The sequence below is a fragment of the Lagopus muta genome, chromosome 2 (genome assembly GCF_023343835.1).
Source record: "Lagopus muta isolate bLagMut1 chromosome 2, bLagMut1 primary, whole genome shotgun sequence".
Taxonomy (NCBI): Eukaryota; Metazoa; Chordata; class Aves; order Galliformes; family Phasianidae; genus Lagopus; species Lagopus muta.
This window is the reverse complement of record NC_064434.1, coordinates 14,772,233-14,800,188: the sequence shown is the minus strand read 5'-3', so window position 1 is coordinate 14,800,188 and position 27,956 is coordinate 14,772,233. Positions and strand designations below refer to the sequence as shown.

General features: G+C 45.5%; 1 protein-coding gene across 1 annotated transcript; it reads right to left on the bottom strand.

Moving 5' to 3' along the window:
• Positions 1–294: 294 nt before the first annotated feature.
• Positions 295–27,165, bottom strand: YWHAQ (tyrosine 3-monooxygenase/tryptophan 5-monooxygenase activation protein theta). The gene is made up of 6 exons (XM_048936942.1): positions 27,006–27,165; positions 25,689–26,073; positions 5,473–5,596; positions 2,871–3,034; positions 2,433–2,528; positions 295–1,366 (listed from the first exon to the last, which is right to left on the bottom strand). Exons 2-6 carry the CDS (start codon positions 25,980–25,982, stop codon positions 1,307–1,309), a joined length of 738 nt encoding a protein of 245 aa, XP_048792899.1. The 5' UTR covers positions 25,983–26,073; positions 27,006–27,165; the 3' UTR covers positions 295–1,306.
• Positions 27,166–27,956: the final 791 nt, after the last annotated feature.

Below are 27,956 nucleotides of genomic sequence, written 5' to 3'. Positions count from 1 at the left end.
GCCAGGGAAAAACATCCAAAAATTGGCTACTTGGGTGTTTTTTGTTTTGTCTTTAAGTAATTAATAAGGTGAAGCCATTAGCTCAAGTAGATTTAGTTATTGAGAAGTCCACATGTCAGGTTAACTATGAAAAGTTATCCAGGATATTTTCATAAGATGCACATTGCTCAAAAACGAGTTTAAGAGCAGACTTTTTACAAGTATGCACTCAATTGGAGAACAACACTTCTAGCACGAGATATTTGAGTTTAGCCCTTAAGCAATTACATGGAATTGTTACAAGCCAACAGTGAGTGGTTTATAAAATGTAATTTTATTTAATGTTACTTTGCTGTTACAGAGGGCATAACATTTTCACAAGGCTTTTTTGGGACTACAATCAATGATTAGCAACACACAATAGTGGTCCGAACTCTCTAAATAACAATCACTGGACAAACTTGACACCTTCTCACATGTGCACAAACCTGCATGGAAAAGTACTAAATTTTATACTTGGACATGTGAACTTCAATTGGTTTTCCCATTCCAGTGTATTAAGAAATGACATGCACTTTAGTCTGCCAAAAAGCACTGCCTGTACTCCGGCAGTAACATGCTGCTTCTAATACATAGTCAAGTGAATACCAGAACTACAAAGGCAGGAGTGTAAGTGAACTTTTATTGGGAAGGGATATAAACTCAAACAGCAGCAACTGAAGATTAAGAGTAGCCCCTGTTTTCGAACACACGAGCTCCTGTCTTACATTATACAGGAAGCAATTTGATTTGTAAATTTTCAAGCTAGAAATGCTCAACTTGATCAGGACCAATACTTCCATACCTCTACTGAAAAATACACAGTAGCATGTGAAAGTCAATTATGGAAAGGAAAACCTGCAGAATAAGGAGGGAATGTGGAGAATTAAAAGCTATGTGGAACACTCTTTAGTTGCAATTAACTACATTTTCATATCTTACTGTAATACAAAACACAGTCAACTGGCAGGAACTGGTTCAGATTTGTTTTTAAATACCAGGTACATTTTAGTCCGCTACATAAGTGTTTGGAAGTTACTTATGTTTATATGAAATGAAGCTATTAATACTTTTCTACAGCAGTAACCGCACACCAGGAAGGCCAGGACAAACACAAATCAAGGAATGGAGTTTTCCCAAAGCTGCAGTGTGAAAAGACTATAAATTGATTTCCATACACATGGATGGGTTTTCTTTGCTATAGGAAATCCAAGTGGAGCTATAAGGAATGGAGACGTGTAAAAAGGTTTCTTGAGAAGGAAAGGGAGAATGACACCCCATGTGCAGTTTAGTTTTCTGCACCTTCTGCAGCATCACATTCTTCTCCTGCACTGTCTGATGTCCATAACTAGAAAGAAAAGAAAAGTGGCGTCAGCTTTCAGAAGCAGAGTTTTATTTCCAAAAGGAGACAACTATCATGCAGAAATAAGCAATTACATTTCAGGAGCTAGGCAAAAGACCAACGCGTTGGAGCTGTACAACCCTGGCTTATGGGTTTATCAATACCCCTTGATTGTGCAGGGGTAACTGGAAACATTTCCCCATGCAGCAGGCACAACCAGTGATGCTCCTCAGCTCTTAAAGGCAGAGCAGACTGTGAAGTCCAGATTTCTGTGCTCAGTAACAACCTACATCGTTAACCTGAGACCACTCAAGTCTGAATGACAACTTCAGGAGAAACATCAGTTTAAAAAGCAGGGCTAGATCCTAAAGCGAAGATCGCCATTTTGGTTATTGAGACAAAGCATTCTATAATGCTAATAAAGCCATTTCTACTGAAGAAATATAATAAAATTATAAATCTTGCTGCAATTTTAAGTGCAGTGAACTATCCACAGAGAGGATATTCTCTATAAAAATTACCATAGTTACACATTTTAAGAGCCCAAAAGTTCCATTAGGCGCTTTTCTTACAGCTAATCATTACAACATATGCCCAAAAGTCAACTCATCATTAGTATACTGTAATTCCAGACCTTTTGTTTTAATGAAAAAAATCAGGAAAATGAATTAAAGTAAGCTACACTGGATGTAACAACAGGAAAGACACCTCGTTTCTGAGGTAACGATCACAGAGTTTTAGAAAGAATCTCTTGACACATCATGGACTACTATTTTTGTACTCCTTGCCCTATTTTGTATGTTAGAATAGCTGAAAGCACCTTCCTCTGTTCCTTTCAAAGGCCATCAAGAAATGAGGAACACAAACAAGCCAAGCTGTCATTCTGTGTTAGACAGCATGGAGTTGATGACATCATAATTCAGCCTTAATGTAGCATAAGTTGAAAATATAATACGGTAAACAGCCTGAATTAACTACTAAGTTTTGTGCTAAATAATGTTTCCGTTTCATGACAAATTTGGTCTAAGCAATTAAGATTACAGAACTGACAGCACAGAAAACGTCAACTTACTGTTAGGTTGTCTCTAAGTAACTGCATGATGAGGGTACTGTCTTTGTATGAGTCTTCGTTCAGTGTATCAAGTTCTGCAATGGCCTCATCAAACGCCTGCAACGATTAAACCATCTTTACTCTACTGACCAATCATTAAAAAACAGAAGCTACATTTATCAGTATAGGCAGCTTTTTTTTTAAATCCAAAAAAGTAATGTTAGAAATTAGTGACCTGAATTGCTCTACCAGAAACATGAACAAAGGCAGTAAAAACTTGTCGTGCTGCTTAGGATTTAAATACAACTGGCTTGCACTCCTTTAATTCCACTAACAACATGAGCTCATAAACTTGCTATACAACATAGGATGAACACTAGGAAATAGTCATTCAGATAATTTTAAGCATAAACACTCTTCTACTGTCCAGCATGCACAGAGAACTGAAGAACAACTTACTGTCTTGGCCAGTGTGCAGGCAAGCTCAGGGTTGTTGAGAATCTCATAATAAAATACAGAGAAGTTAAGAGCTAGACCCAAGCGAATCGGATGTGTTGGCTGCATCTCCTTCTTGCTGATATCAAATGCCTCCTGGTAAGCCCCCTGTGAGTTTTCTATTGTCTCTGTTAAAAGAATATGAAATATTTCAGTATGAGTTAGGGTCACTTTGTTTGTTCATTAAAGATACGATGCTTAGCAGGAGAGCGGACAGCCCTGCACTGAGGACTGTCTACTCTGCTTTAAATCATGGCAATCATTTTGGATCCATTTTAGGTGGAGGTACCACACTGACAAACTGCAGGAGGCAGATGAAGGTACTACAAAGACAGATAAACCTACAAGGTTAGTAAACACAGACAATGAAAATTACTACAGTACCTCAGCTTGACATATAAACGTATGCCCTCTGACACAACACGATCCTTAGGTATCAAAAAAAATCATCCATCATCCAAAAATCATCCAGAGAGCTCTACAGAGCTCTCTGCACAGGATGAACATACTCATGTTTGAGTTGGGTGTGTAGCATTAAGAAAGCAACAGTTTGTACAGACCTGCCTCTTTTTGAGGAAGTCTAGAAGGCACGTGCTGCATGGTTCTGAAAAACTAAGTATCTGCCTTCAAAAACTGGGTGAGGAGAAACAGGAAGTCGAGATTAAAAAAAATGAGGTCATGCTTAGATTAATTTGGAAAAGTCCCACATTGTGAAGAGGTTAATAGGCCAAAGCAGATACACTTGGAATGCTGCATATGGGCTAGTCAAGATTGTCTTCTGGAAGACAACCAAAGGGCCAAAGTAACCCTAAATGCCCCTGCTGAAGTGTCAGTAAAAAAAAACCCGCTAAATAAAGTCTGTTAAGTGTTAAGTGAAAGTTGTTAACATACATGGAAGCTTCTCAATATTTATGGTGTAATGAGCACTAATGGTCTATTCTTGATTTACTGAGAACAAGAAAAAAAGGCAAAAAGCCTAGTTAATGCAGGAAACTTGCCTAGATATTAGAGACGTTTTCCAAAAGCCAAGCACGAAGTGTGTACGTGGTGATACATGTAACACAAGTTCTTCACATGGAAAGCAAGAAAATCCACTAGTAAGGTTATCAATCAGTCCTTCTCTTACAGTAACAACCCGTATCAGCATGTAGGATCACTTTACAAGCAGTCTTTTCAGCTAAGATATGCTGGCATTTCTCTGCTTAGAGAAGTCCAGATCTGTAGCTGTTGCTTGAGACAAAAACACAGATTAGAGTATCTTTGTGAAAAGCAGAGACAAGCCGCATCTACTGAACTTGGACCTGCTGGTGTCGTTTGAATAAGATGAAGGGCTAAAAATTCCTGAAAGCAACTAATTCACGTGAAGATTTTTACTCTGTTTTCTGTGTTTTCATCCTCCAACTTCAATCCTTTCAAGGCCTTTCATCTCTCTTCTTCACTACAGCATCACTCCAGAACTAACTTTTGTTTCTTACTCAGAAAGGCATCCTTAACTTCTGCCGTACCGCAACTTTTAACATCACAACAGCACCTGGGTACCTTGCAAGACAGTTCTGTTATTTACTTCAGTACATCCTCTGGACAGAATTAAAACACTCCCCAGAAGATCTTACTGAGGTACTCAGGACCACCTACACCTGCACAAGTTCTAAGTGCCTTCTTAGGACGCCCAGTGACAAGTAACCCTGCTAGGCTGTGAAGTTTTCCAGGTCTTTGCTGCTGGGTCCAGAAGGGCAAACTAATGTTACAGGGATGACATTAGCCCCAAAGGGAGGCTGTGATGAGGAGGGGCTGGCCTCTTCTCCCAGACAACAGATAGGACCTGAGGAAACGGCCACAAGTTGTGCCAGAGGAGATTTAGATTAGACATAAGGAAATTTTTTTTTCTCAGAGTGGTCAGGCACTGGAATGGCTGCCCAGGGAGGTGGCGGAGTCACTGTCCCTGGTGGTGTTCAAGAGGTGTGTGGATGAGGAGCTGCGAGATGTGCTTTAGTAACTCAGTGGGTAGCAATGGTGACAGGAGGACGGTTGGACTAGATGATCTTGTAGGTCCTTTCCAACCTTGTGATTCGGTGATTCTATGATCCCTATCAACATCAAGTTTCCCAGGGAGCTTATACTTTTCTCCATGGTTACTGAACTAGTAATGCTGTTACTTATTTAAAATCTTAGCTGGAAGACTCCAATGAAGACTACTCCACATTTAGATGGTTAAAATCATGATTAAGCATAACATGTTCATGGATGATGACATCAAGTATATTCCCAGACTAACACCTATTTTTTTCCCCAAAAGCTCTGAATAAGCAGTATTAGACAGCTATCCAGAAGCACAGGGTAGATGGCAAGAACACCAGCCAAAATCTCCCTGCATACTGTGTTAAAGGTGTATTCAGAATTTTACCCTCTGCCTATAGAAACAAACCTGGTCTTTTCCACACTGCTGACTTAAACATAAATTCAGAGTCAGACACTGATGTGTGTAGTTCACTTACTGTCCTCTCCCCCATGGCTCACAACTGAAGTTCATTAGCTAACAATGACCTAAGGACCAAAAGGCACTCACGTTTTCTGTCATCACCACAGGCAACTTCAGCAAGGTACCGAAAGTAGTCTCCCTTCATCTTCAGGTAGAATACCTTGCTCTCTGGATTAGTTGCATTAGCTATTAAATATTTGTCCAACAGCTCCTGGAAAAAAAAAAGAGAATCAAGACATTAGCATGTTATAAACACTGTTTCAACTAAGTTAAATTTATTTTCTTCAGCATTTTTACATAGACTTTAATGTTAGCTACAAATTAATGCAAAAAAAAAGTTTAAAGAGCATTTTAGATAGACTGAACAAACTGTGCAAATGCACAAAGCTAGATACTCTATTAAGACGATCATTTCAGTCAATTATCTGATCAGAGTGCAGAAAAAGTAACAAAAAAAGGCTTACTGGCATAGAGTTTCAGGACTGAGTTTCGTTTCAGAATAGATACTTCTCATAAAAACATCACTTCAAAGAAGTAAGCTTTTACTGGAAAAACGAAACATTATGCAATAATTGCCAAAGCTATTTATAAGAACTCATTCTGCTTCACAGGAAGAAAAGCACGAGGAATAACTGTGCAGCATTCTGTACAAACTGCATTCATTAGTCTTGAGATAAAGGATCTGCAACCCACCCACCAGAGGCAGCTACAGGTCTGCACCCATGCAGTTGGCAGCCAGCCTCATCAGACAGCAGCACCAGGAGCTGGTACAGCCAGACCCTGCTGGCCAGCACCATCCTGAATCCCTGCTTGTTTGCTCACATAGCTCTTCTTCCCCTGAGGCCTTGACAAATTGAAGGTCTGAGCAATCACCAACCACGTGAACCTGAACAACAGCAAGTGCTGGATTTTGTGCCTAGGAGAGGGCAGCTATGGCTACATGTACAGACTGGGGAATGAGAGGCTGGAGTGCAGCCTGCAGAAAGGGATCTGGGGATTCTGGCTAACTGCAAGAGGAACGTGAGCCAGCAGCCCAAAGGACCAGCTGGACCCTGCGGTGCACCAGGCCCAGCAGTGCCACCAGAAAAGGGGAGGGGTTGTCCTGCAATGCTCTGTGCAACCTCACCTCCTGCACTGGGTGGGGCTTGGGGGGGGTAGGGGGAGGACAGTACACAAAGGACATTTGTATTGTGCCAGAGGCCCCTCAGCGCGCTCAGCCCAGAGCAGAGGAGCTGAGGGGAGGCCTGATGGCAGGAGGGCAGCGCTGAGCTCTGCTCTGTGTGACAGCAACAGGGCCGAGGGAAAGGCATGGAGCTGTGCCAGGGGAGGGGCAGCTGGGGGTGAGGGAAAGGGTCTGCGCCAGAGGGCAGAGGGCATGGACCAGGCTGCACAGGGCTGTGGGCACGGCCCTGAGTGCTGGAGTTCAAGGAGCATCTGGACACTGCTCTCAGACACAGGGGTTGATTTTGGGTGGTCCTGTGTGGAGCCAGAGGAGGGACTGGATCCCCATCAACTCAGAGAATTCTATGTTCCCTACAGCCAGGGGAACAGGGACAGGTTTGCAGACCTCTAGGCAAGATGAGATGAGTTTATTTTCCAAGCTGTGCAGCATTCTGTATAAATGCATCCCTAGCCCTTCCATGGTAGGAGTGAAGGAGGAGGTTTGGATTTCCAGCAAGTGATAGCAGCACTTCGCTTTCAGGTGCTTCAGAGAACCAACAGGGAGAATGTTTTCTGTCTTCCCCGTCCCCAAGCCCCATGGATTTTACCTGGCTCCTGACCCCAAAGCAGCCATGCTCTCTGGAGTTTACAAAAGATGCCAGTAGGCTCCAACACACTCAAGCCCCACAGAACTGAGAACAACTTTACACTAAGAAGTGAAGCAATAATGATCTGTATTTAGTTACTTGGAAAATTATCAGGTCATAAAAACTGCAGAAAGCCAACTTCAAGCAGCTACAAAAGTAATGTTCGAGTTCAACTGAATTTTAGATACAAACATTCTTCCTCCAATGCCTACTGCAACAGCATTACCACTACCTGCCAGCAACCCATCTGCAAGAGCTTACTCATCCCAAACCCTCTGAGGTGTTTGTTGGTAATGATTCTAAACTGCCATTTGTAGCAGAGCACTTCTAGCTGGGTGAAAAAAACCCTTCTGAGCTTCTACACAGCATTCTTACCATAGATATAACATCACAATACAGTCTGCTTTGTAGCTCCTTTCAAACATCCTCCTACCACCACATTAGGGAACAGTAAAGAGCTGGAAGCCCTCCTACTACACTCCATGGGAACACAGCAGCAGAGAAGGTGCTACCTGGCACCCGACATCCTTCCACTTAGCAAGTCAGAAACAGACTTTTTAAGTCTTGTAATGTTAGAAAGAGACTACCAAAGACCACACACTGCCTAACAGGGCATATAAACTATTAAAAAAACCTCCTTGCTTCACATGGTGAAGTATGGAAGGGCTTGCATGAATGTATTAAATAGCACACCTCAATAGTGTTATGGAAGCAACAGCAAAACCTTAGATATGTTTCAAAACAAGAAGTAAGACAGAGTAGGCAGATGGGTAATAAAATCGCATTAACACTGTTATTTTGCATGAGTCACTCACTTTACAGCAAGTTATTCCCACCCTGCAGGTTTGAGCTCTGCGTAGGTAGTTTCCCAATGCCGCTCTCCATAGATGGATGTCTATGCCAGTCACGATAGCACAAAACAGTTTCAAAGGCTCAGAGACAGCAATGCAGTACCCTCAGCTACAATGAAGAAGTTCCAAAGAAACCTCTCAGAGATGAGAAAGTTGATTCTTGACACAGCTGTGCTTAGAAAGGTTCCTTAAACTGGTGAGGAAAACTTAGCAATCTCTGAAGGACATTCTAATGCTGGGACTACCTTAAGCAGGTGAGATCCGATTTATACATGTACACAGATTACAGGTGAGAAATGATGCCAGTCTAAGGAACACTGACCAGACAACTAAGAAGGAAGCATTGTACAAGATTTTAAAACAAGTACTTGATAAGACTATATCCCTGATTATTCTTATTTTTATTAATGCCAAAATAAGACTGCGTAGAGACATGATGAGGTAGATGATGATCCATACTAAGAGTCACCAAGGTCAGGCCAGTGAGTGAATCTCCGTCAACTCAGAATCTCAAAGATGGAGACTCCACAGCCTCTATGAGCAATCTGCTGCAGCATTCAGTCATCCATGCAGTAAATAAGTTCCTCCTCAGAGCTCCCCACATTTCAGTTTCACACCTGCTGCCTCTTGCCCTATGGCTGCTCACCACCTCACGAAGAAGAAACGTTGGGTTGTTGCAGGCAACTCCATTTGGAGGGATCAGATCCAATCAGCCCGTCAGATCCTTTTTTTTTTTCCTCTTCAGAGTTAGCAGGGTTGACTTAAAACAGCTTTAGAGTAGTTTCAAGGACGAAAAGGGGTGAGTAACAGGCTTCTTAATGGTAAACCATAGGATGGCAGGACAGTGGTTGAGGGACAGTGTGCTGGTGACAGCTTTCATCCTGTTCCACCATGTATCGAGTAAGCTGGAACGTATTTGAGATGTGTTAACACCAATGCACTCAGGAGAAGAATCAACAGGAGGAACAAGACTTTGGTAAGTCCCTGCTAAAGATGCCTTCTCCTGTCTTTAAAAGCAATAATGGGCTGAAGGACCACAGCTACAGTATAGGTAAGCTGGCATTGAACTTGTATAGGATTTGCTGCTGCACACAAGTCTATGGGGCCTGATGAGATTCATCCTAGGGTTCTGAATTGACCGTCAATACCATGAGCCTTGTCTCAGTTGCTTGGCAACAGCACAGGTGTTCAACCTTTTGGCTTGCCACATGGAGTGAAGAACTGTCTCAGGCCACATACAAAATATAAACCAGTTATTGCACTTCAGTAACTTCATGTTTTCATTAAAAAAAAAAATTTAAAAGCAACCATAAAACTAGTAGGATATCTGACCTCGTTTCTGAAAAAACTAATGCCTGAGTCTGGTTTGATGGCAGCGGCTGTAATTCTTAGTGAGCTCTCAAGGTGCTCATCAGAGATTTCTCACGATATTTTATTTTTCCTGTGCTTCACCTTGAAAACAGTTGCCCACAAATGTACATACTGCCAAGAAGCAATGACGTGGAGCCAAACCAGGCTGCCCGATGGGGCAGAGGCACAGCCATCAGGACCCAGGGCAGGTGCAGGATGAGCTGTGCTGGGCTGAGTGCAGCTTGCACGTTGGGAAAGGCTGGTCAACAGTCTGCAGAAATTGCAGAGGCTCCAGTCAGCTGGAAGCTGCTAAATGTTATTCCAATCTTCAAGAAAGGCAGAAAAGACGACTGGTAATTATAGGTCTGTCAGTTTCGCTTCAGTGTCTGGTAAAATTATGGAGAGTTTTATTCAAAGTCACTTGAAAGACAATGCAGTCATCTGACAAAACTAACATGGGTTCATGAAGGCAAAATCATGTCTTACTAACTTAATATCCTTCTGTGACAAATATACCTGCCTAGGGAATGAGCGGTTTGTGGGATTTAGAAGAGCTTCTACAGCCATCTCTCACAGTATCCTCCTGGACACACAGCTGGACTCACAAGTATGAGCCTGACGCTTCAAGCCCATCAAAGTTGTAGTAAATGGAGTTACACCAGGCTGCTGACCCAACAAAAGCAGGGCTCCCCATAGCTCAACTTTAGGGCCAGCTATCTTCAGTGTTTTCATCAATGACCCAGACAATGGAGTTGAGTGCACACTAAGTAAGTCAGCACACATTAAATTAGGAGGAGTTGTTGATTCTCTTGAGGCCCTGCAGAGATGCACAGTGTGTCAGTGCATCCTCAAAGCGCTGCCTGCATCATGCAGGCTTGAATCACAGAATCACACAGAATCACAGAATCACAAGGTTGGAAACGACCTGCAAGATCATCCAGTCCAACCACCCTCCCATTCCTATTAGTACCACAAGCACTAAACCATCTCTCGTAGCTCCTCATCCAGGCACCTCTTGAACACTGCCAGGGACGGCGACTCCACCACCTCCCTGGGCAGCCATTCCAGTGCCTGACCACTCTCTGAGAGAAAAAGTTTCTCCTAATATCCAACCTAAACCTCCTCTGGTATAACTTCTTGCCGTTTCCTCGGGTCCTACTATTTGCCTGGGAGAAGAGGCCAGACCCTTTTGCACCACAGCCTCCCTTCAGGAAGTTGTAGAGTGCAATGAGGTCTCCCCTGAGCCTCCTCTTCTCCAAAAACCTCGTGATTCCATGCAGAAGTCCGAGAAAACTATCAGAAAAAAAAGTCAATGTTAGGAAAGTCTTTTTCAGACAGCAAAGAGCAAGTTACATATGCTGCTTTATTTCCTAGGTGCTCCTCAGCTGGAGGAGTGGAACTGTCCAGACAGCAGCTCCCACTGACAGCTCATCACTGATTTAGGGCCTCCAAAATCATCATCACACCACATAAGGTTTTACACTTGGGCCAGAGGAATCCCAGGCATCGATACAGACTGGAAGGAGCGGTCCTTGAGAGCAGCCCTGTGGAGAAGGACCTGGGGGTCCTGATGGATGAAAAGCTTAACATGAGCCAGCAGTGTGCCCTTGCAGCTCAGAAAGCAAGTGATATCCTGGGCTCCATCAGAAGACGGGTGGCCAGCAGGGACAGGGAGGTGATTGTCCCCCTCTACTCTGCTCTTGTGAGGCCCTATCTGGAGTACTGCATCCAGGTCTGGAGCCTCCAGTACAAGAAAGACAGGGAGCTGTTGGAGAGGGTCCAGAGGAGCCACAAAGATGATCAGGGGACTGAAGCATCTCCTACAAAGGCTGAGGGAGCTGGGCTTGTTGAGCCTGGAGAAAAGAAGGCTGCAAGGTGACCTCATTGCAGCCTTTCAATACCTAAAGGGAGCCTACAAACAGGAGGGGAATCAACTCTTTGAAAGGGTTGATAACTGCAGGACAAGGGGAAATAGTTTTAAGTTGAGGGAGGGGAGATTTAGGTTGGATGTCAGGTGGAAGTTCTTTACAGAGAGAGTGGTGAGGTGCTGGAACAGGCTGCCCAGAGAGGTTGTGGATGCCCCGTGCCTGGAGTGTTCAAGGCCAGGTTGGATGGGGCCCTGGGCAGCCTGGGCTGGTATTAGATATGGATGTTTGTGGCCCTGCATGAGGAAGGGGGGTTGGAGCTTGATGATCCTTGAGGTCCCTTTCAACTCTGGCCATTCAGAGATTCTGTGGTAAGAGATCTGCACCTCCACCACTGAGAGTGGAGCATATTTGTTCCCCATTTGTGCACCTTACTTTTTTTTTTTTTTTTTTTTTTAATAGCTTTAAGTGGACCAAGATTTTGTGTTTATCAGTCATGTAGGACAGAAGAGAATGCAAACAGACTGAGCAAAGCTAATTTATCTCTATCCTGATTATCTTTCAAATCTGTAAGGTATTTGGAATGCTTAGTGAGCCATTCATCTCAAGACATCATCATTATCATGTCTTGCAATCCATCACACCCTCCCTCTAATAGATGGAAAATGCTGGTAGGGCAGTGAGAGCTGACATGCATGGTAAGAATTTGCTTCGCAGTAACAGACTAGAAAACTCCAGATGTCCTACAACCACTCCCCATTTGGGCTTTTCTGTCTTTCCATCATACAGCAATCAGTCACAGAATCTTACATCAAGTACAAGTTTAATCACAGAATTGTAGGGGTTGGAAGGGACCTCCAGAGATCATCGAGTCCAACCCCCCTGCCAAAGCAGGTTCCCTACACCAGGTCGCACAGGTAGGCATCCAGGCAGGTCTTGAACATCTCCAGAGAAGGAGACTCCACCACCTCCCTGGGCAGCCTGTTCCAGTGCTCCGTCACCTCACTGTAAAGAAGTTCTTGCACACATTTGTGCGGAACTTCCTATGCTGCAGTTTCCAGCCGTTTCCCCTTGTCCTGTCTCCACTCACCACTGAAAAGAGTCCGGCCTCACCATTCTGCCCCCCACACCTTAGATATTTATAGACCTGGATCAGGTCCCCTCTCAGCCTTCTTTTCTCAAGGCTGAACAGACCCAGTTCACTCAGCCTTTCTTCATAGGAGAGATGCTCCAGGCCCTTCACCATCTTCATGGCCCTCCGCTGGACTCTTTCCAAGAGATCCCTGTCTTTTTTGTACTGGGGAGCCCAGAACTGGACGCAGTGCTCCAGATGAGGCCTTACCAGGGCAGAGTAGAGGGGGAGGATCACCTCCCTCGACCTGCTGGACACGCTCTTTTTAATGCACCCCAGGATGCCATTGGCCCTCTTGGCCACAAGGGCACACTGCTGGCTCATGGCCAGCCTGTCATGCACCAGGACACCCAGGTCCCTCTCTGCAGAGCTCCTCTGCAGCAGCTCATCCCCCAACCTGTACTGGTGCATGCAATTATTCCTCCCCAGATGCAAGACTCTACACTTGCTTCTGTTAAACCTCATCCGGTTTTTTTCTGCCCAGCTCTCCAGCCTGTCCAGGTCTCGCTGAATGGCAGCACAGCCTTCAGGCATGTCAGCCAATCCTCCCAACTTCGTATCATCAGCAAACTTGCTGAGGGTGGCCATTATCCCCTCATCAAGGTCATTGATGAAGATGTTGAACAAGACCGGACCCAGCACCGACCCCTGAGGAACACCGCTGGTTACAGGCCTCCAACCAGACTCTGCACTGCCAACGACGACCCTCTGTGCTCTGCCAGTCAGCCAGTTCTCAACCCACCTCACTGTCCACTCATCTATCCCACAGTTAATAGTAACTTAATTAACTTATTATTAACTTAATTATTAATTATCAACTTATTAACTTAATAATTAGTTAACTTATTATTAACTTAGTTATTAGTAACTAAAATGAAAATGGGCAGCCTGAACAATGAGGGAGATCTCAGCCACCTCAAAATTTGTTAGGGCAAGTTTCACTGAAAAACAGAGTTGGGGACTCCCATATGTATGATTCCAAGAAAGTTTCATAGTATGTCAGACTGCCATTTCAATTCATATAGAGCAAATGTGCCTATTACTTTTTTTTTTTTTTTAATCTAGGGGGGCACGGACCAGGTTAGAGAAGTGTATGTATACAGTTGGCACCATCAAAATCTGCAATGGCTCTTAGTATCTTTTAAGGAACTAGTCATTACCTGTTCTAGCAAATGAAACATACCTTAGATGCCTCCTTGAAAAGCCACATGATACTCGAGTCCTTTTCTGCTGGCTTGCCCTGCTGCTGAGTGACCCTCCAAACCACAAGCGGTATGAAGAAGCAGGAGTCAAGAGTCTGTTCTCAAACCAGACCGTTCATTTCAGGGTGACTGCATGAGAATAGGTTTGCACTGTGACAATCTGTGGTTGGATCTGCCGCTTCCTGTACACACGTTATTCTCCAGCAGCACACTGACCCTCCTGCATTGTGACAGGATTGCCCCTCTTCCTTCCCATTAGCGTTGCTTACATATCTCAATTCACTTCTACCTTTGCAGAGGGCCAACACTTCCCATCCTTTCAACATCAAGTTCCCATAGACAATATTCTTATCCCACCCCCCCACCAAAGGGAGGCCCTTTTTTTTAAAAAAAAAAAAAAACAAAAAACAAACTTATTTCCTAAAGAGATGCCAGCAACATGGTCCCTGGAGCAGATCCACAGCTGCCTGAAGGGGCCAAGGGAAGCCAGTTAGGAACCTCTAAACAAACCATTTCTTCCCCCTCTAAAGCTGAATTTTATTGTGATACCCTCCCTCAACCATTGGCACACTTATTCCTTTACATGACAAAAACAACTCTATATTTCAATTGCCTTTTTGGACCCTTCTCCAATTCTCCTTTTGCTCTCTCCCAGCTGAGAAGCTTTACCATTACTTTCACTCTTCCCTCACTGTGTAAGGACAATGGTTAGCACGTAGCCACAGCATCAGACTATTGCAACCAGACTGAGCCAGAAACATTACATCTAATTCATCTGCTCTCATCACTCCCTTATCATTATGCCTTACGAAATGCAAGCCCTGAAGGAATAAGCCAGCCATGTATTCACTTGGAGCACCTGACAGAGACAGAGAAGCTCCCTAAAGACTCAGGCCCCTCATAATTATTTGTGCATGCATCCAGCCCCTACAATTCATGAAGCAGCTGCGTGCCATGCATGCTTTCTCCTGCCTCCTTTTCCAGAGAAGTCAGCCTGCTCCCCACAATCTATTTCAGAAGAGGTTTGCCTTAGGGTATCAAGTTCAACCACAACACGCACTAAGTACCTTCTGCGCAACTTAGCTCTGTATTATGTTTGAACAGAAGAGAAATAATACCACCTCCTGATCTGTGCTGTTCTCTCTCCTCACATACTCTGCTGTCAAGATTCCTGATAGCCAAGAAGGTCTTTAAGCAGCACACTCAGTATTAAGTTGATAGCTGCCTTCAGCACCTGCACCAGTATTGCATATGCTTTTCTTACTGAAAAAGAACATTAACATACGTATTTGCATATCAATGTTACTTAATGGCTTTGGCATCTATTCTTCACATTTACCAGTTTAATACCAAAGGATGAACATGAACCAGGTCAGTTCCAAAGACTATCTACTTTGGGGTTCTGGGTGGCTGGAGACCATGACATTTGTGGGACCCTCCCAACTCAGGCACTTCTATGATTCGAAGTAGCTCAAGGTCTATTTTTCAAAGCAAGCTAAAGTTACTGCAGACTTCCAGAAGCAATTTATTTAATGTCAAGCCACTAAAAGACTCATCTGCATTGGGTTTTACCTTTGTCACCAACTTGATGTGGTACTACATTACCTACATTCCATCAAGAAAGAAATAGAGCCAGTTGATATCAAGATCAAGCATCACAAGCAGCAACGTTCTCCAAAAGTCTGCTTCCAGGAACATCAACTTCATAGGCTGTGCCTGGTCAGAAGAAGCGTGCTGATGTTCAAAATCCCTGGCAGAGTTTCATGAATAGAGTTCTGATAAAGTTTGATTTTTCAAGTCAGACTATTTCAGCAACATTCTCGTGCCTAAGGCCTTGACGTCTTACTTCAAGTTAATTAGAACAGCTTATTCCATTACCATCTCCATCTTTTGGGCATAGAATTTTGCTATTCTTTAAAAGCAAACATAATAGTTTGTGGGGAAGCAATCTGGATTTGCAGGTTTTAGTGACTGAAGAGAAATATTCACACTAGGGTTTCACTAGCATGATCAAAATAAAGTATCTGCAGAAAGGAAATGTCATTAGGATTTCTCCTTGACAGAAAGAGAAGCAAATCAATATTTACATGTATAGTATTAAAAAAGTTGCAGCCTTCCATTGCCAAGAAAGAAGTTCAGACATGGCATAAAAAGAGATCAGCTCCTCAAACTTCAGCTTCTCCAGTGCTCTGCTGCCCAAACGCTCCTCAGCCCTACCAGAGGAGGTGCTCCTCAGTAGTTCTTTAAGAGACCAGGTTCAGTACCTTCAGATCTCCCAGGCATTCCTCCCTCAGCTGATGCAGAACATTCTGTATTTTCCATTTTTATTTAAGATTTTGAAGTTAACCACCAGAACACATTATACAGGTGAGAACAGGTAACTCCAATTAGCTGAACGTTGTACTTGCCTGCAACAGCACACACTGGTCAAACTCCACCAAGACAAACAGCCGCGTGTAAGCAAAGAAACTGTTTCAAAGTAAATCTATTTTTGAGGCAAGGTACCTCAGAAACAAACACACACATATGTTCAGAGTGCATGTCAGAACTCTTTTTCAGTAAGTTAACTCATTGTTCCAAACATAGATTCAAGGTCACACTCAGTCTCAACTGGGAGACAAGCAGCTTAAATCCAACAGACACGCTATGCAAAGCACACAACCCTTCCCAAATTCAGCCAGGCCTACAACATACAAAATACTGGAGACTAAGGAATTTTCCCAGTTGTAAGTCCATCATAGCACCATATGAGATAGGTCACCTATAAGCAGATCCAGGCAAGTGGTTTCCACCAATCGCAATAGAAAAAAAATAAAGCTGAGAAGTTGTTGAGACGGTTCAGACCAATGCATTCCTTCAAGGCAATTATCACCTGCAAGTTTAAACAGTCCAAATGTTATGTGTTCCAAACCATCTGACAGCACAGACCAGTGCTGTATGCTCTGACCTCTCAGTCAGACCCATACTCACATACAACCTCCTGCTTTGACTGTCCAGTACGTGGGTATTCTAAGAGCCCCTGACTAGTTCAAGTCTCAATCAGTCATTCCAAAGTCCACACCATGACTCACTGCAACCTAAGTGTGTTTTAACATTCAGCAGTTGTTTTCTTGACAGGAAAGGGAGAGTCCCTGCTGCAGCATTAAAGATCACTTTACTTTCAAAACTAATTCAGCAGAAGTAAGCGCTTCATCCTTCTGGATTCAAGCTCTCAGCATCACCTCCTTTGGGGAGAGCATTAAATAGTTTCCATGCAGACCTCCTAAGACATCTGTACTACAGTGCATATATTGAACAAAATATGCATGCGCCTTTCCAATAATGGCACGACCTTGCGAGATGACCTGACAAAGCACCACAGAAAAGAGGCAAACACCAGGCACAGAAACAGAGAGATGACCTAATTCATCTTTTCCATTCAGTCCTCAGCAGCTGTCTACACAGTTTTAAGAACTGGCAGTCTGTATTTAGGACTGGCCCTGAACGATCTGGAATCCCACTTAGTAGATGCATTGGGAACTTCAGCTACAGCACATCTGCCCACACCATTCCCACCTGGGGCAGAGATTGATTTCATCTAGCATTAGCATTCCATGCTTACATTACTCCTAAAGCAAGAAGTTCTGTGGTCCCCAAAGAACTACGTAAGCCAGGAACACTAAGCGTGGAAATGAAAGTTCTCCTTTCCACAGGTCTTCATCAGACAAAGCCAACAATCCAGCAAAAGGATTATTCAAGTTCTCATGAAAGATGCCTGAAGTCTGACAGTTTTTTCTCCTGCCAAGGAGAAATGAGTCCAAAAAGTGTTATTTTTTCAATAATTGCAGTTTCTGATTAAATAATAGCTATACAGTACAGCCAAAGCTCTCAGGAAAGGGTGTTTTTTTTTTTTTTCCTTTTCCTTTGTATGGACAGGTTAATCTCCAACTGATCAGTAGCTTTCTTCCATAACTCCATTTACAGATTTCCCCTGATATACTTCCAGTGTTATTTTACACTTAGCAAACATATTACTGATAATAAATTCTTCCCTTCAGGACCTTGACTACCTAGAAGTCTCCTCCTGAGTGCTCCATTTGCAGTCTTCCATAATGACAGAATAGCAGGCCAAGCCTAAATTTGCATTTAAAAATTACTTACATGATCTGCAGCCATGGAAGTGCTGAAGGCCCTGAGATACAAGACCAGCAACACTCAAAGTGAACCCAGAGCAAGGAGCTACACAGGGTTTACTGGCAGCCACTCCTGTGCAGCCAACTTGTTTTTAAAGCCAACCTTTCAAGCTGTCAAATGAACTCTGAGCAACAGCTCTCTGATTGTTTTTATTCAGTTCACTTTTTGCTCTGTTTGGAAGCCCTAGATCAAAGGCTTGTTATCACTGACAGCCAGAAAGGTAATAGAATTTCATGTGCTTCCCTCTCTCTCACTGCTCAGAGCTGCTGGAAGAGCCTTTTGTATTGCTCTACTCCATGGTAACTTTGAGGAGAGACAAATATATGGTTTTTTATTTAGCCCATTAAGAGTATGCCAGTAATTTGTTATCCTCCAGCCAGACAACCTTAAGCTAAGGAAGTCTAACAACTCTAAGTTCTGAGAGCTAAATGCCAACATTCCAGATAACCTCTAACAAGTTCTCATAGAAAGCCAGCCCTGACTTTGGTGCTAAGTCCCTGCCTGCCCACCTCCACTTACAACATTCTCCACTTACAAGGACTTCGCAGCATTCATTCATCTGGCATCGAAACTTCCTGATGAAATTTTATCCAGAAAATAAGATGGTGTCAGCCTGTACAGCCTGTATGTAGGACATTTAGCATCAGAGCAAACAGCTTCCTGCTTTCAGAGCATAACATGGTTCCTGTATCTATAGGAATTAAAGGCTAGAATAAACACTTTCATCAATGTTAGGAATTGGTACAACACTACTTACTTTGTTCCTTTTACAAACTAAGAAGAAAGTACAAACAAGACCACAGGTAATTCGGGACTTCTTGGTTTACAGGCCTTCTGTGTTTTGGTGGGTGCTCAGAGCCATAGGACATGGAATTATTTCCAGTGCTTGGTATGGCTGCAGAGCCCAGTTCACATGAACTGCCATTCTGATGCACGGGGTGAATGACACAAACTAGAAGGCAGCTGTATGCTCAGCTGCAGCTTCCTGGAAATAAGTGAGGAGGAACCTGGAAGGCTCAAACCACTGAACAACGTGGAGCTGTACGAAATTAAGCACTGCAAGTCATCAAGAATAGTCTTACTTAGCTAGTCAGCCCCCGATTGAATTAGACTCATGTTAACTGTTAAGTACAAAAGCATTTGAACACTACAGTAACACCCAGGGTCAGCAAACCCATGGTTCTTGTATGGGAACTGCTGAGTCACAGCCTGAGCCTCTGATTGATCACCTGAGGTGAGCACTGAGCCAGCCAAGGGAGCACAGCTGAAGGCAACTCACCTGTGCTGCTGAAAGGTGTGGAGCCTGGCTGTACCTCTCCTAGACCTATTTAAGAGCTGGCTACCAGTGGGGAAGGATCTCTTCTGGAGATTGCCTCTGCTGGTGTTTTGTGAGTGAGCCCAGGATAGGGGTAAGCCTTCCATTTATTCTCTTTTGTTATCATAGTCTGCTTTGCCTAACTCTCTTGTTTATTTTGTGATTATAACATCCTAATATTCTTTGATTATACAGTTCTCAAAGACTAAAAGCATAACATAAAAGAAGAAGAGAGATTTCCAGAACTGAGACAGCACAGATCATTAACAAACACCTCCGCCCCACAAACTAAAGAAGAAAATATCGCCATCGCTGCTTTAGCACCTTCCCCATCACCTCCAGTTTTCCTCATTGCCCTCCTCAGAAAATCTGGTGCTCCCCATTACTGAGAGCAGAGTATCAGGCTTCGGCTCCCATACAGAAACAACCACAAGTCAATGGCTCTCACGACGTGCCAGCCAACCCCAGTTTGTATTTATGCCTTCCTAAAGATACAAACTACTCAGCCTTCAAGCTCTACAATGTTCCTTCTACTTCAAGTTCTATTTCTTCAATATAGAGACTTCTACTCTTTATTTTAAAAAGGCATCTATTGTACAACTATCTGCTGCCGTTCTCTGCTCACCTGCTGGATAGGAAAAATGCCTGCATGAGAGTGATTTAGAAGCAGCTGTTACGTGTCACTTCCTCAGCAGGGTAAAAAAAAAATTCCAACATTGGTGCCTTTAGTTACCTTGCAAGTATGTCCCATTTCCTCAACACCAGCACACCAATAAAAGACCTCTACTAAATCTAATAATTCTTGATGAACAAGTAGTATTATAGGTGCTTTAACAGGCTCGACTACAACCATGCTAGTTAATCTACAGCTTAACCTAATTAAAATATGGATTTGACACCACAGATGGATGAAGCTTTGGCTGCCCCACTCTCAACAGCTGGGTCACCTGCATTAGTGCTATGGCTTCCTATTCCCATTACTGCACACCCTGCTTCTCACAGGATAACACTGGAGCCACTATTAGCCATGACTTTGCAGGAGTGCTAATGATCACTTCCTGAACTCTTAAGAGCAGACATGCCTCAAGCCAATGCTTTTCTACCTTCCACAGACATTAATTAAGCCCATTCTCAGCTTCACCTCAAGATTTAGATATCTGCGTATATCAAATCAGTGATCTGAACTCACCCCAACAGCTTCTAAAAAAGGAAATAAGGCTGCACGCACAAATAGAGGCACAAGCTTCCAGGACCTCAGACAGAATGCTTTGCTGCCATTTATCCTGCATCCTTCACCACTCTGCACACATTTCAGAAGTTCAGCATCCAGCAGGGTGAGTGGTATGCTGCAAGGGATGGCTGCACGGGAGGGAGAATCCCCTGTGCTATTTTTATTGTGATCCAGCAGATCTCAGTCACTCTAAGAACCTCCATGCATTCTAGGACTGCTCCTACAATTCTCAATCCTTTCTCAGAAACAGATTCAGTTTTCCTTGTAGGAAAACACGTAGCACTCCAGCAGCAGATTCTAGTGAAGGACAAAAAAAAAAGCCAACAAAAAAGACCTAAGATACAGCTATGAGTAAGTTAAATATAGAATTCATGATCTGAACTGAAATTTAAAACAGTCTTCAACGGTAACTCCACAACTGGGGATGTGCCAAGAAGTACTGTTCCCAATCTAAGGCCTGGCTCCGTGCCATGAAGTAGCTGCTTTTTAGCCAGTTACTCACGAGGGTGAGTCAACAGCATTTGCTTCAATGTAAAGATGGCAAAAAATGAGAATGACTTGAGGCACTGCCCCAGCTGCAGTCAGGAGAACTGATACCAGTCCCAAAGCACTGTTAACTGCAGTGGTTAGTGTATCTGATCTTCAGATTAACGCTGCATCTTACCCAGCTCCCATCCTCAGAAAACTGTAACGCCCTTTACTCAGATGCCACTTTCACCTCTACAACACTTTCTGTATGAACTTCAGCGGCTCATTTAGAACAGGAAAGCAGAAAGAAACAGATTTTGTTCGTGTAACAGCACCAAGCTGACATTCACTGAACTTACCAGATGCTTTGAGCACCCTGGTCTAGAGGGAGGTGTCCCTGCCTATAGCAGGGCATTGGAACTAGATGGTCTTAAAGCTGAACCATTCTATGATGCCCGCATGTACAATTCAAAAATTAAACTATAAATCGATTTCTATTTTTTCTGAGGCCAAAGATAACAGCAGTGAAAAACAGGGTTAGGTTCAAAGCTTGTTCATCATTTGACATCGGGTAATTTTAGTTGAAATCAGGAATCTATTTGCTTTTGCATTAATCCACCGACTTCATTTTCAGTGAAATAATTAATCTGTGCTGTTGGAAAAGCAGTGTCTTCTAATACATGGCTTTCAATGGTGGTTGGTTGTTGTTGGGTTTTTTTTTTTGCTTTCTTTTTCAGTTAAATAGGTTAGCTCTAGAACAAGATCCACAGAAGGAGTAAAACCAGAAGGACAGAGACTTTACCCTTAGTATTCATTGTTTCTTAATTACACGAAGCAGAAGTATTAACAATGCTGCAGTCTGAAGAGGGAGGGTGAGGAGGAAGGAAGGAAAGGGGAGCTGGCAAAAGCAGTGTGCTAAGCCACACTTTCAGAATTGCATGCTGCAACCTCACAGAAGATCAAACATTTACAAGCATCCTCTAAACCTGAAGGCACTAATAACTGAAGTGAGGTACATCCTCCTGCTCAAGACTAGTTCATTGCACGTACTGCCACAGGGCCCAGAAAAGAACCACCAGCACAAGCAACACCCCCTTCAGTCCGTTCTTCAAACTCCAAGATGCACTCTCTCATTCCTAGAAATACCTGACAGGTGCAATGGAGAGCTGTTTGTGGAAGACATCCTGAAGGGGCATCTGGAAACAAGCGAGAAACCCCACATCTCTAAGTCTTCTGCAGTAACTGAAGAACCAGATTAGAGCAACGGTTTGCGTTTCAGCTACAGCCATGAGGATGTAACCACCACCATACTGCTGTTTCAAGGCCTTTGCAGCTTTAGCCACTACCTCCTCACCAAGTTCTAAGCCATAAGCAAGCAGCCATCAAAACTCTCTCCCTACTGCTCCATGAAGGGCACAAATCACACTAAGACCCAGACACAGCCCATATGCTGCACTACCAAATACATGAGGGAAAAAATGCTCCAGAAGCCAGTGAAAAGTTGAGTGCTTTCAGTCAAGGGTTGGTGTCCTGCTTCTCATTACACTGTTTTACTTCCCCTTCCCCAAAAGGGCCTGAACATAATGCAAGTTACTGACATGCCAAGGGACCTTGCTTATCAAACCCAGCACTTTGATCCACACACTCAGACAAGTCTCATTTAAAAGTTACTCTCCTGGAAAACCTGAGGAACCCAGAATCACAGCCTGGTATCATACATCTCACAGTCAAAGTTTCTTACATTATTTCATTGATGACACGAAAATCATTACTGCTTCCATCCCTTCTATTATCCAGCCACCCTGCCTTGAAATCACCCGCTGAATGTGAAAGAAACATGAACTTTGCTCTCAAGGTGGATGGGGTGAGTAAAGTTGCCAATCTATTTCTCTATTCATAAAGAAAAGGGTTTTCAGAACCATTTGGACTTTGATTCCTAAGGAGCAATCCAACATCAATTCTCTCAGTTACAAGATAATTCAGCCATCAATGCAAGATTAAAACTTGTTGGTGTCACTTTCAAATAAAGCATTTCATGCACACTGGTTGACAAATCATACCATTTCTTCACTGAAGAGTCATTTCAAAGACCAAATCAAGAGCTGAGAAGAGCTCAGACCACATCTGCTCCTACTTGGATGGCAGACATTCAACATTTTCACTGCTTGGCACAAGATGCAATTTCTCACACCTCACTACAGCTACTGACAAGGCACACTGATTAAATAATTAGTAACACAGATGCATATTTTCATACATTTTTATGTATACAGATGTGCACAAGTATATGCGCATTTGAGATATATCTCTCTGTATGATTTTGGATGCTCCTACTCTTGTGATGTTTAAGTCCTTATCAAGCCACAGCCTAAAGTCATGCCTTATCTAATTATTTTGAGGCATTCTTCATAGCAAAGGAGTAATTATGGATTCAGTGTTGGCAGTTTCACCAGCCATCAGCAGTATTTTGTAATGCTAGCACAGGTATTTCTACAAGAGCAAATACATTTCACTTTGAAAAGCTGTGCCATGCCAGAAATCAAAAAAACTTTTGAAAAAAAAACCTGTTAGTGGTATGACTAACAGCAGCCACTCCACCCAGTGCATCCACCCTTGCTAAATCCAAATATCCAGATGACAAGCAACCTTTCCATACTACTTGCCAGCAGTTGCTTCAGCTTAGCTGTCTTCCCAGAACTGAAAAAGCATCACCAAAGTTCAAATTCAAAGATCAAAAGATGTCTAAAGATGCAAGCAGACACCATAATATTAGTAGCTAAGAAATACCATTCGAAGATGAAGGAATCAAAAGTTCTTTGTGGCTTAGCTTTAGGAAACCCATCCTTTGTAGTGCCTGCACATTATAAGTTTCAACCTCTGCTGCTGACTCACGGGGCAGAGCAGCAGTAGGTAGATGGAGGAGGAAAGCAGCAGAGCAGAACGTAACTGCGCATGGCACTCAACAGAGAGTAAAAGCACAAAGGCTTGCAGCAGGTAACTGTCATCTCCCAGCAAGAGACACACCTTAGCCAGCAGGGTGGAACTGGGCAGGCATGCTCATCTGGAGGTTTCTATCTTCACTTCCTGCAGCCTTCCGGGCAAGGAGGATGAAGCTGCCAACCAGACTGTGGCTGTTAACAAAGGAAACAGACTAGAACTTGGGGAAGATGACAGTTATAGGGCAGGAGAAGCTCACCTTCCCTACATGAGAGGTTTGTGCTAGCACTGCTGCACACCATTAGACACAACTAGAATAATTTCAGTATAACCACTGCTTAATATGGCTTGTCAATTTACCATCCAGAGGTGTTCAACCTTCCCAGACAAACACAAACACAAGCTTCATGTTACAATGGCACAGCATGGGATTTTACTCATAACCTACCCTTAGGATCCATATCTCAGAGGACAGAGGCAGATTAAGAAGTCTGAAGAATAAGCTTTATGCTCAGGTCTCAAGAAGCTAGTTCCAAAGGGAATCCAAAGAAGATGGAGCAGAATCACAGTGGCATTAGTATCAACACCCAAATTTCAGCACCAATCTTTTCACAGGAAACCACAATCAGTGCCCTACACAAGTTGCACCATTTTCACAAAGGTGAAGTTTTTGCAAATTAACTATAGGCACAACTGTAGAAACAATTTCTTTGGAAGATGGAGAATCTTAAACACACCAAGAAATTGATTCAGTTCATTCAATGAATGTATTTCCAAGTTATTTTCAAGCAACAGTAACTCATTTTAGAGAAGTCTCTAACTTGTGGTTAGAAACTAATCTAGGTGGCAGCATGCAAGGAAGCACATAGGTAGTTTCAGCACAATCCAAAGCAGCACCCTTGTACTTGAACCAGAACACTTATCAAGATGCAAATTCTGTTACCTTTAAACTCAGGTCTCCTAACCCAATTCAGGTTAAATCAAAAACTTACTTGCTTCCTTTCTCATGCTTGCAATACTAGACATCAAAAATACACAGCATAACCACTGAAGACTGCATGCCACACCATTACCACTGCACTACACACACACAGCTTCCTGCAGCCAGATCTTGATCACACAGAATAGGTTCGCACACTTTCCATACTGCTGACACAGGTCTGTGGAGCTCCTGCTGCACTGCAATGCTGCTTCACTATCAAAAGCATCTGGAATCCTGCTCCTGGCACAGAGATATATTTACTCCTGGGCTTTGAAACACGCTCAGGTGTACTATACCTGTCATAGAATATCCTGTTTCTGTATCCTGTGTATCCAAACCTCAGTTGATCATTAGTCCAAAATTTGCTGCATATTTGTTTTGAACAGACCCCAATAAGTCAACTTGAGTCTGACAAAGCCAATTTCTACCTCTTTCTTTCCAACTTTTAAACGAAGATGTCTTACTTAATAAAATTATACTTTATTATCTAAGAAAGAAAATCTAAAAATGTCTCTTGAAGGCCTCTGTTTTTCCTTGCATGAAGCAGCACATTAAACGAATACCATTAATTTAAATGCACTTAACAAGTTACTAGCTTAAGAAATAAAGGGCTTTCATTTTCTTTTCAGTTTACCTTATGAAGATGAGCTTACTAATGACAGCACCAACAGGCATGAGCCTAAATTCTCTGCATCTCTGTGCTCAGCTAGTGTAGTACTGCACACAGGTCACTTCATCAGACACACATCTCAAATACAGCTGAGCACATCTCAATTACCTCTGCACATACAGCACCCACAGCAAAGTGCAGACGATTTTCTGCCTCACAATAACCGACACAGCAGCTACAAAAGTTACTGCACTGACTCCCCCCACCACAGCATAATACCTCACATGTTCCCCAGCCAATTGCCCACCTTCACTCCTGAAAACAGCAGCATACCGCTTCTCTCAAGATAAAACACAGAAGAAGCAAAGCCCCCACTCACCAGTACAGTGGTGCAGATGGACCTGAGCTCAGACTCCACCTTCTCCCTATAGTCCTTGATAAGCTGCATCTTCTTGTCGCTGGTGTCTGTCTTTTGCTCGATGCTGGAGATAACTCTCCAGGCAGAGCGTCGCCCCCCCACCACATTCTTGTAGGCCACGGAGAGCAGGTTGCGCTCCTCGTTGGACAGCTCGGCCCCCTGCTCCGTCACCGCCTTCATGCAGGTGGCCATGTCGTCGTAGCGCTCGGCCTGCTCCGCCAGCTTGGCTTTCTGGATCAACTCGGTCTTATCCATGGTGGCCGGCGGCGGGGCGAGGGCAGTATCGTAGCAAAGGCAGGAGAAGCCGGGGACGTCACGCCGCCAGCGAGAGAACGAGCCTCAGAGCCTGCCAGGAGAAGGATGGCGACCGTGACTCCGGTAGCCGGCGCTTCCCACCGCGCCCTCGCAGCCCGCTTACCGGGGCCGCAGGGAGCTCCCCATCCCCACACGCGTCCCGCGGCGCAGCGCCGGTACCCTCCCACCCTGCGGCAGGGACGGGCGCCGGTCCCGGGGCCCGCCCCGGGGAAACGACAGCGCGGAGACCCAGCCAGGGACGGAACGCAGCTCCAGCCGAGGAGCCGGTAAGACGCACCGGCGTACGGAGCGGCTTCTTGTCCTCACCCTGCGCGCCCCGTGCGAGCGCACCGAAGCGCTGCTAAACGCGGGGACGCGCAGGAGGACGGCCGGCTCCCAGAGAGCCCCTTCGTGCCCGCACCCCGCAGGGGAGGGCCGAAGGAAGGCGGGATACGGAAAAAGATACTTCAAAAGAAAGCGAGCGGCGCGGTGCGCTCGGCCCCGAGGCCGCAGCCCAGCGGGGCGGGAGGCGATACCGGGACCGGGCGGGGCCCCGTGGGCAGCACGGGCCGCTTCGCCTCCTGGTGGCGGGGCGCGGCGGGACCGACCCTCCCCCCGGCGGGAGCGGCCCCGGCCCGGGACGGAGGCCATCCATTCCCATCCAGGAGCGCCACGGCCGTCGCCGGGCGGGGTCAGGTTCGGGGACGCGGCGAGGGCGGGGGCCCGACGGCTTCGCGGCGGCCTCGTCCCCAGGGACGGTGGGGCTGGGGGCGCCGAGGCGGGAGGCGGCGGCGGAGCGGGAAGGTCGGGGCCCGGAGCGGAGGGGAAAAGCCCCGGCGGGTGTGAAATGGCGGCGCCGCCCGGCGGCTCCTTCCGCCGCCCGCGGCCGCCGAACGCTCCGCGCCGCGCTCACAAAATGGAGGACGAGGAGCCGAGGCGAGGCGGGGCCCGGCGGCCGCCGGTGGAACGCGGCGCCGTGCTCACCTGAGTCCGCTACGCTAGGCCGGGCCGCGGGCGGCACCCGATCGGCTGTGCCTCGCTCGGGGCTGTGGCGGAGAGAAAGAGCCGCTCCCGTCGCGGGCGAGAGCCAGCGCTAAAGGGCGTTGGCACAGGCAAGCCTACCCGCTGCTCAGCCCGCGCCCACGCGGCCAATCGCGGCCTCTTCTGCGAGCCCGGCCCCGCCCCCCTGCGCCCGCACAGCCAATCCGAGGACGGCGCGCCGCCGCGGGGGCGAGCGCAGGCAGAGCACAAGCTCGGTTGGCCCGTGGGCTGCGGCTGGGGCCACGGGGTTTCCTCCAATTAGATCCAGGGTGAGATGACGTCACTGTCGCCATAGCGATACTGCTACAACCCCCCTCCCCCCCCTCCGCTCTCCCCCGGCAGCCCGGGCCTGGCAGCGGCGCGGGAGCGGGCGGGGGCGGCGAGTGGGGGCGCGGCCCGTGCGGGGGTGTCCGTGCTGAGAGGGGGGCGGGCCTCGCCGCGCCCTCTGCGCTGTGGCGCCGGAGGGCTGTGCGGGGCGGGCTCGGTGCGAGGGGCCGCGGCTGAGGGGCCGGGGGCGGGTGTCGTACCGGAGGTGCCTCCAACAAAGGGCGGCTGTGGGAGGACAAAGTGCGTGGTCCCGAGGCCGGGCTGGAGGCGGGCTGCCCGGCGCCCTCCTGGCGCGTTCGCTCCGCGCGGGAATGCCGCCTTTGTGTCGGCGGCCGCGCGTTTCCCAGCGAGAGATTTCCAGGAGCCGCTGGCAGATGCTCGCGGCCGAGCCGTGCCCCGGGAGCCCGGTGACAGGAAATTGCTCGTGAAGAGTTAATGGCGCTGTGCCGAGGGGCCCCGGGCAGGGAGAGGCCGGCGCTGCCATGGGCAGCGATCGATACATTTGCTTTTCCCCCCGTCCCGATTTCACCTGGACTTAATTTGCAGGAGGTCGTAGATGCAGTGCAC